We start from the raw sequence: 9943 nt of genomic DNA, 5'->3' as shown, positions 1-9943 counted from the left end.
AAATCATTAGTTACCTAGCACACCTCTGAGTTTATACAGCAGATCACAACAGGAATACAATTGTCTAGCTGTTCCCCTACAAGACATAAGGTGAATGATGGCAAGAGGTCTCTCTTTTTCTCTGCTTTAAAAATATATTAAAGGCTGGATTGTTTTCTTACTGAACAACAGTATGCAGGATTTATATGTTTACTAAAAGGCCACTGGCCACATGTGATCCTCTGTTAATTTGATTGCCCGAAAGGCTATTTCCTGAAGATATACCAAATAGGCTATTACCTGGCACTGACCTTTGGGTATTATTCATCAACATTTAAAAATTAGCGGTTTTACAAAGACAGAAATAAAGAGCTTTGCAAAAGAACAAAACACAACACGGTATGTCTTTTAAGAGAATTACCATTGTATTTACAGAGAGAATATTTCAGAAATTAATGTCAAGTGAAGGCAGTAATGAAAAGAATGGACATCTTAAAGTTATTTTCTGAATGTGAGGTCAACACCAATTTGGGAAAAGTGACACCATCAAGCTACATTGGGTTTTATCCATCTAAGTTCTGCCTAATCAGAGTAGATCCACTGAAATTGATGGAGCCAAGTAAGTTATTTTCAATGGGTCTACTCTGAGTAGGACTAGCATTGGATACATATTAATAGTGACAAACCTCACAATTCTGCTCAAAATTTTGTCAACCACATCAGAGGTTAGATAACTTGAAAAAGCAAGAGAGACTGTAAGTACTTAAAAATAAATCTATTCTGCATGATTTGCCTCCTCTTATTCCTAAACTACATTCTGCCTTCATGGCAGAGTATGAATGGCAAAATGGAATGCGGGTGGCACTGTAGTCTAAACCACAGAGCCTAGGGCTTGGCGATCGGAAGGTCGGTGGTTCGAATCCCCACGACGGGGTGAGCTCCTGTTGCTCAGTCCCTGCTCCTGCCAACCTAGCAGTTCGAAAGCATGCCAGTGCAAGTAGATAAATTGGTACTGCTCCGGTGGGAAGGTAAACGGTGTTTCCATGCGCTGCTCCGGTTTGGTGAGAAGCGGCTTAGTCATGCTGGCCACATGACCCATAAAAACTGTCTGTTGAAGCGGACAAATGCTGGCTCCCTTGGCTTGTAAAGCGAGATGAGCGCTGCAACCCCAGAGTTTTCTGTGACTGGACTTAACTGTCACGGGTCCTTTACCTTTATGAATGGCAAAACTTGTGGTCCATTTTTACATTAAAGAAAAGGTATGGGAGTTGCTCCAGTAGTGGCAAAATGTGGGAATTCCCATAGCAATGGCCTTGAATGTACAGTGGTACCTCTAGTTACAAACTTAATTTGTTCCAGAGGTCCGTTCTTAACCTGAAACTGTTCTTAACTAGAGACACGCTTTTGCTAATGGGGCCTCTTGCTGCCGCTGTGCTGCCGGCACACGATTTCCGTTCTCGTCCTGGGGCAAAGTTCTCAACTTGAGGTAACTCTTCTAGGTTAGTGGAGTTTGTAACATGAAGCGTTTGTAACTCGAGGTACCACTGTAGTATGGAATCAAGGGGGTGGGGTGCAGCGGTGAAATACATGTGAATGTGACATTGAAACATTCACATTGTTACACCCTAGGACAGAACTTTCCAAACTTTTCATGTTGGTGACACACTTTTTGCAACAGAGTAATTCAGTTTTACTTGAAAATCGGAGGTTAAACTAATCTCTTTCCAGCCCCGGGAGGAATGTAGGGAGCGTTCACGCGACACACCTACACACTGCAGCTGACACACTAATGTGTCACGACACACAACTTGGAAAGCTGTGCCCTAGGACAATGTTTCCCAAACTTCTTTTCCCCATGAGCCAGTTGAAAATTGCTGAAGACCTCGGTGGACCACTCAGTGCTTTCTGTGCCTGTTGTAGAAATTGTAACACACTGTGCTAGGTACTGTATCATTTTAATTGTATTTTGTTGCTTCTTTTGTTTGCTTATATTGTGTTTTATTGTATTACAATTTGCATTCCACATAATTCACACTGAAACACAAGGTTAGAAATAAAAGCAACAAAACAAATTTAAAAATCATTATAATGATTTAATGTTGCCATGGCATGAACCACCTGAATGAAACTCATGGACAGCTGATGGTCTGCAGACCACAGCCTGGGAACCCCTGTCCTAAGAGCAATGTCTCTGTAACATTAAGAAACAGTGATTTGTTGTACACAGCTCAGTTTCTATTGCCTTGAGAAAAATGAAAGGATACACACATCTTTTCCTTTTAAACAGGTGTTGCTGAACGCCAACTCCCATCAGCCCCAGCCAGCATGGCCAATGGTCAGCAGTGACAGGAGTTAGGAGTCCAGAAAAAATTAAAGGGCTCTCCACCTGCCTGTCTTCAGGAACTGTTTGGGCTCCTGCCTCACTTCTTCTATGCCAGCCCCTAACATTGCCAACTCCATCTTCCGCCCGCCAAATCAGGAAGAAAATGATGTCCACATTTTCAGTCATGAAAGCAAAAAGTTTATTCATGGTTCGAAACTACATAGAACTACCACAAGGAAGACTCTTCAATTCAGGGTGTAATCCAGTTAGAAAGTAACACGAAACGGTTTAATACATTAGAATCACTGCCACAAATTATTATTTTTTTCATTGAGTCGATCAGTTTCAGAATCGCATACCATACAAAAGAGAGAAGAAAAAGAAAAAGAAAAGAAAGAGCACCCAACCCACCCCCCTGCCCCCAATAATACAGGGTGAAATATACAGTACTGAATACTGAAACCTGTCTGCTTTACAATCCATTATTTGTTTTTTTTCTCTTTTTCTTTTGCGTGAATTAGTATAGTAACAAGATGAAGAACATTCAAAATGTTTCTCTGTATTTACAAACAGTTTTACTGTTCTGTGTCAAATGTAAAGACCCAATGTTTCCACTTCAAAGCTTTTTCTCTCTATTTTTAATTGTTTTTGAAAGTTGCCAACGCAACCTGGATTTTAAAAAATGTTGTTGTTATTATTATTTAAAAGATTACAATGTACATTACATTTAATGAAGGGAAACAAAGAGTTAATTACAAGATGCAAGGGGGGAATTGATATAGGAAAAATCATTTTAAAAAAGGAGACGAACTACAGCGTGAGTATTGTTTAGAGGTAGTAGTGAGCACTCTAAGCTAAAGAACATGTTTCTATTGGTTCGTATGAGTTCGCATGAGGTAATAAAGCTGTGTTTTGATTGGTGAAATGTATAAATACTCTTTTGCTACACTATATACAACACTCAGGAGAATGGTGCCCGTTTGGCCTCTTTGCTGCCACTGAGGAACAGTGGCAAAACCCGGGGCAGATGCGCTCAGCACCCGGCTCATACTGTACAACCCAGTGGCTTTGCTTTTTGCAAAAAAATTGAGCAGCGAGCATCTCCATCTCCTGTGGATCATCTGTGCCTGCTGATGACCAACATATGGAGAGGCTTTGCACCATAGTGGACGTTAAAGAAGGGTTAAAAAGAATCAGCATTCTGAGCTACTTTGCTAACGGTGGATCCAAAAAAAAGCTAAGAAATGATGATGGAAGCTTCAGAAGCAAACAAAATAAAACCCTAATTACACAACTGCCTTTGAAATAAGGGTGACTGAGCAAAACATATCTCCACTCTAGAAGAGATATGAAGAAAAAGAAAGTTTGGACACAATCAGCATCTGAATTTCCACTCCAGCTCTCACTGGAAGTTAGGTTTAGGTGAGGTTACCCACAGCCTGTTTCTGCTGCTTGAGGTTAATCTTAAGAACAGTTCTTACTTATTACCCTTAAGGCCAAGAGGCTAGCAACTGGTAGGCCATCCTTTGGGGGGGGAGGGTAGAAAGTTGATAATAAATTATTTTTGCAAAATAGTTACAGGGTTACAAACAATGCTAAATCTTGGCCTAGTTGGATAAAGTGCTTGGTGGTTGCTGTTGTTGTTTTTATTTTCATGGTGTGAATGTGCGCATCTTTGTGATATTTTAGGTACATATACAAATGATTTAAGATACCTTAAAAAAAAAACCCACACACAACACATTTATCGCGTTCTCTGGAAATGACAAGGTTTAACAGTAAAGCCAACAGTGGTTGGCTACAAAAAGCAATAACATTTCCTTGCTAGGTCTTCTTTTCCTTCTGGGATTCTGAATGCACCTACAGGAAGGCATCTCAGCTCAGGGTGAACGAAAAGTGTTGTGAGGAGATTAGTTAGAGGTATCAGAGTGCACACTGCCCGGGCCTTCTGTTGGGGAGGTCACAGAAGATGGAGTGGTTGCGTCCTGCCAGCCTCCATTTGCCTGCAGAGGGGGAGAAAACATGTAATTGAAAAGACACCATCAGGCATATTAGCACTGCCACCGGCAAGCCCTGTGTTCCATGTGGGGCAGCCTCTGAACTGATCTGGATGCTTCAACAATGGCAGGATGCCATAGTGCTGGACAGATTCCCTTGTATATTACTGGTTTTAGAACAGCTACACAGGTTGCCAGTTTCAGGTCCAGTTTGAAGTTCTGTTTTTATCTATACAGCTTTGGTTCTGATAATCTCAGGCAATGAAATTACAGTGGTACCTCGGGTTACAAACACTTCGGGTTGCAGACTCTGCAAACCTGGAAGTAGTACCTTGGGTTAAGAACTTTGCTTCAGGATGAGAAGAGAAATCGTGTGGCGGCAGCAGGAGGCCCCATTAGCTAAAGTGGTACCTTAGGTTAATAACAGTTTCAGGTTAAGAATGGACCTCTGGAACGAATTAAGTTTGTAACCAGAGGTACCACTGTATCTGCTCTGAGTGGGTGGGGCAACCCAGTCAGGTGGGCAGGGTATAAGTATAGTAACAAATTATTATACATTATGATATATCTCCTGCTGTATGACCCTCCCCCTAGCATTTGAGCAATTCTGAGTAGACCTTATTCCATGTTCCAATGTAGAGGGCAGGTTGGCTTCTATGAAGAGCAAGGCTTTCTTTGCAGCAGCTCCTCCAATGTTTTGGAACCCTCTCCTGACAGAAGGTTATACAAACTCCTTCATCTGTCCTTTCAGAGTTCTCAGGTAATAAGTAGTGCTTTTTAACTAGAGTAGTTCAGTAACAATCTGGAGTTAGGGGGTGTGCAATGAGGTGGTCAAGTCTGCAAATGACTTGTTATTCAAGGTGTCAAAAACAAAACGAGGTCGTCCAAAAGAACATACCCAAATGATGATGAATGATGAAATGTGCTTTAATTGTTTAAGTGTAAAGTGATGCAAACAATTATGAAAAAGTGATGCCCCCCCAAAAAAACCTTCTGACAGTGACTGACCAAGAAAGGTATTTTGGGATTATGGTGGACAGCGCAGTTCATACGTTGACCCAGTGTGCAATGGGTGTGGAAAATATGACTTTTATGTTAGACAGTTTTAGAAAAGTGATAGAAAATAACACTGCCAGTATCATAATGCCAACAAAGAAATTCATGGTTCTATTGTGTAGTTCTGATTGGCAGGAGATTCAGGACAGACAAAAGAAAGCAGTTATTCCAGCTGAACTCTGGAATTTGCCCTTTGAAGATGTGGTGAAGGCCACAACCTAGGTGACTTAAAAGGGGGACTGGACAAATCAATCACAGATATAGCTATCAATGGCTACTAGACATGATGGCCATACAATACCTTCAAGACTAGAGGCAGAAAGCCTCTGATTACCAGCTGGCTAGGGAACAATGGTGGGAGACTGCTTTGTGCTCATGTCCTGCTTGTGAGAATGGAAGGATGGACTGGGCCAGCCCAAGATGTTATGGCATTTGAGGCAAATCACCAGGGAACAAGGGGTGAGTGAAGACCTACATAGAGAACAAGAGTGAGAGGAGACCAACAACGCCTCCTATTCAACAAGAGGCAGCTGCACCGCAGCAGCAGCAGCAGCAGCAGGTGTTGTATTCCTTGGAGGCCGGATCTGCTGCCCCTGTGGATCCTGCCATCTGAGGCAGTCACCTCACCTTGCCCTCACGGGTGGGCTAGCCTTGCTTCTAGCAAAGCCCTTCTTCTGTTCACATGATCCTATGCTCATGGTTTATTGAGAGTTTTTTATATGGGTTTTGGGAGGGGATTTGATTTGTCAATTAGTTGCTGTTTTTATTGTTTTATTCTGTAAAATACTATGAAGTTTTATGAACTCACCATCCAAGGGCTCCCCCTTGCTATGCACCAACCACCTGTCCCCCATTCCCAGGGAAAAACGAGGCCAAGAGAGCTCAACACTTGACCTCAGATACTTCCATGTATGCACTAGACATTCTGGATTTCCACTTCTCAACATCAGATCCCTTGCCAGATCCACACCTTCCCCAACATTTCAGATTTTCCAGTGGGGCATGCTTGCTACTAGGGCTGCTCATTGGGTGTTTTCTCCACCCATGGACAGTGGAGAAAAATATCACTTTGCCATGCTGGTGGGAGCAACAAGCAGAAGTGTTCCTTAGGTGAGAACAGGCCTGAGTTGGCACTGCGGAATGCGTACAGTGGTGCCTCGCAAGACGAAAAGAATCCGTTGTGTGATTCTCTTCGTCTAGCGGTTTTTTCGTCTTGCGAAGCAAGCCCATTGACGGATTAGCGGATTAGCGCTATTAGCAGCTTTTAGCGGCTTATCGGATCAGCTGATAAGCGGCTTAGCGGCTTAGAAAAGGGGGGGGAACCCGCAGGAACTCGCAAGACATTTTCGTCTTGCGAAGCAAGCCCATAGGAGATTCGTTTTGCGAAGCACCTCCAAAACTCTTTCGTCTAGCGAGTTTTCCGTCTTGCGAGGCATTCGTCTTGCGGGGCACCACTGTACTGAGAAACACAGCACTATAAGGCATATGGTCTACTATGGAAGTGACAATATAGACCACTGCTCACTGGAACACAAAGGGATTGTGTTTATTACTAACAAGGTGTCCCATTGGGTTAAGGACCTGTCTGATAGCTGTGAGCCAAATCGTCCCTGGTCTGGCTCCAGGCTGGGCAACCAAGCCTCCTACAATTACAGCCACACTGTGCTAAGCAAAGGCTGACAAACAAGTTCTTACAGTAAAAGCTTTTGTTCAATTTCTTTTAAAAGGAGGGGCCAAATCAGAATTAGAGAAGATTTTGAATCTTACAAATGGTTATTGTTGTTTTCTGCAAAAAGGAATTTGTTTCTGAAACTAAAGATTCCTGTCTCTTCTTCACCCCCACAGCCACAACTGCTTCAGACAAACTAGGAGGCAGAATTGAGTCTTTTGTGTTTGTAACTCTGGCCTGCGGAATTCAGAAGGTGTTTAGGCACATTCTCTTTAAGAAAATTCTTCCCCTTCCCTGCTCTAGGCTTGTCGTCCCGTCCCCCCCGCCCTGCTACCCCCCAGGCCCAGGTTCTGGCTCCCTGCCTATTCCAGATGTTGAGCTATGGGTGTGTGCACAGTGTCCAATTCAACAAGGCCCTGGGCTTAGCCAGTGACCCAAGGCTCTTCTAGCAATGTAACTATCTAAAAAAAAGGGGGGGGGAGAAGAGAGAAGGGGAGAAACTCTAACACAGTTGGATCTTAATTTCATTTTTAAAAGTCTTCCTTCTGGGCACATGTCAGAGCCATTTACAAGGCCAGTTGAGACAAGTCCCGAGCTTCCCTCCAACCGCAATAATCTTTGAGCAAAAGCCAGGAGGGCGGGAGGAGAAGCAGAAGCAAGCACCCTATTCTGATCTATTTTCCAATTACCCACAAACAGAATTCCTCCCCGCTCTCCCTTTCGGATGCTGCTTCCTGTCTTGGGCTGCTGCTGGCCCCCCAACGCATTAGACCTGCATCAGCAATAACAGTGCTCAGAAACAAATTCGCCTTCTGTCTCGGCCCATCGAGGCAATTGCTGAAATCAATGTCTGATCAGATTTCTGCTGTGGCAGACAGCTTGTCGCTACATATTTTTATGTCAGTCAAGAAGAGGGAGGCGCAGGCCTCGTGAGTTGGGGGGACGCTGAGTGGAAGTGACGGGCGCAGGCCTTACTGGCGCTTGCTGGAGCAAGGCAGGCTGACTCCGAGCGCTCCCGGCACATGATAGCCTTTGCAGGGATCTCTTCCTATGCCCAATACACCTCCCCACCAAACAGGAAAGGTTAGAGCATGGGTACGTTGTTGGCAATATGGCCTTCCACCAAAGCAAGTGGCAGAAGAACCATTGCTCCACTCTGTCAGTAGTACCTTACTGTGCAGAACATGGAGAAAAGAGCAGCAACACCCACAGATCACAAGCTTGCGAAGGTAAAAGGCACCCTCTGCTTACTCTTCCTGCTCTCTTTTGGTGTGCTTAAATTTTCGTTTTTATCTTCCCTCCCAACGTATGTAAATCTACTTAAGAGAAGAGAGAAAACTCTCATGCAGATACGAGTCTAAAGATATTCCATCTGAAGTAAACATCATTCCCTCTTTATCCAAATTTATAAACAACAAATGTACAATATTTTTACTCGCCTTGGCAGCTGGGGGAGAGGTTGTCAGCTAGCATTTATCCTCTCCCTCTCTCTCTCTCTCTCTCCCCACCCCACCCCAAATAAATTAATCCTTACTCTGGTGGTTTGAGATTATGCACTGTATAATACAACAGTGCCTTATCAGACCTCATCAGTGAAGATGGAATTCATGTCTGTAAAATGCTGCAGGCAATCAGGGTTTCATATTTTATCATGTTGATAAGGATATCGCAAATTCTCTGAAGCATTTCAAAACACTTAAATGAAAAAGGGAGAAATGTGACTAAAAGGCTTTTTATATGGTTTGTTGTGGGTTATTATGAGTTATTTATAAACCCCCAAAAAGAAAGATTTGACATTTCAAATGGAAAAAGATTTGAGTATTTAATGGGACTTCTCTCTCCCCCCCCCCATTTGAATGTCTTCAATCACATTTTAAATCATTAATATTTACTCTTGTGGCAAGTGGAAGACTGGGGGGGGGGGGAGGAGAGTGGGGAGAGAAAAGGCCTCTGAATCTCTCTCAGGCTATATAGTATTTTATAGACATCACTTCCATCCCTTCATAGCCTGGCTTATTGTTTGCAGGTTCTGTTCCTGCCTCATCAACCATTCTTACACAGCACCAAGGTGTGTATTCACAGCTGTGCACTGGTGCTGAAGATGTGAGAATGTGCTTGTTTACCATATGATTGCCAAAGGATGCTTTTTATTCACAGGTAATGCTTGATAATTCACAAAACCACCCAAAGGATGGTGAGTCATATTTATATAGCGCTTCACACATCCAGGGGTGTCCCAAAGCAATTGCAGTAATAAAACACACACACGGAAAAGATTAACGTGAAAGTGCAAATTAAAAGAAAAGTAATCTAAAGCAGTGCAAAATGTCCACACAGACCCTCCAGGTAGGATGAACACCAGTAGCCACCAAAAGCCGAAGAGCAGACGCTCCTTCTTCCTACGGTGGTGTGTCCCCTTGTTGTGTTCATTCTCCAGGTTGCCCTGGGAATGTGACCAAGATCTCCTTTGTGAGTTCTATACAATTGCTCCCATACCAATGCATGTATGCTTAAAGGCTTCTGACCATGTGCTTGGTTTTTGATGTAATTTACTTGTCATGCAAGTGAAGGGTCTCCCAGAAGGCCAGAGATCACTTGTATGGTGAGCAAACATGAGAGTTAGGATGAAATGTAGGCAAGAAGCCATTGCACATACTCAGGGTGATGTGGGACCAAATCCACAGCAGTGGCATCCATACCACTAAAGGTAAGGGTAAAAGGGAACTTCAATCTGCCTCTCAAGACTCAAAGGATATAATAATCTTGGCTTTAGAATTCTACCTCCATGAACTTGGTAGGGCTGAATGCATCTGACCAAGTCCATCCAATCCTGCCTCTGCATGGGGACATAGAGTCCATTCTGTTGATTCCCATGCAGACTTTTTAGGATAATTCCATAAAATCTTTAAAACTTTGTAT

The 9943-nt window shown here is 43.2% G+C and overlaps 1 protein-coding gene and 1 long non-coding RNA gene across 14 annotated transcripts in view; one reads left to right on the top strand and one right to left on the bottom strand.

Annotated features, from left to right (window-relative positions):
- Positions 1-2477: 2477 nt before the first annotated feature.
- PBX3 (PBX homeobox 3) overlaps positions 2478-9943 on the bottom strand; it is a 235002-nt gene continuing 227536 nt past the window's right edge. For all 13 annotated transcript variants that reach the window (XM_083485968.1, XM_083485964.1, XM_083485972.1 and 10 more), the window contains one exon: positions 2478-4305. In XM_083485968.1, the coding sequence (XP_083342094.1) occupies positions 4213-4305 (93 nt within the window). In that variant the 3' untranslated portion in view covers positions 2478-4212. The remainder of the gene's footprint in view (positions 4306-9943) is intronic.
- Positions 4312-9291, top strand: LOC310698655. Its single transcript, XR_014521664.1, has 2 exons — positions 4312-6507; positions 6820-9291. It is a non-coding gene; the product is annotated as an uncharacterized lncRNA (long non-coding RNA).

Source organism: Podarcis liolepis (genome assembly GCF_965112155.1).
Source record: "Podarcis liolepis genome assembly, chromosome: Z".
Lineage (NCBI taxonomy): Eukaryota > Metazoa > Chordata > Lepidosauria > Squamata > Lacertidae > Podarcis > Podarcis liolepis.
The sequence above is the reverse complement of the archived record's forward strand: the minus strand, read 5'-3'. Positions and strand labels throughout refer to the sequence as shown.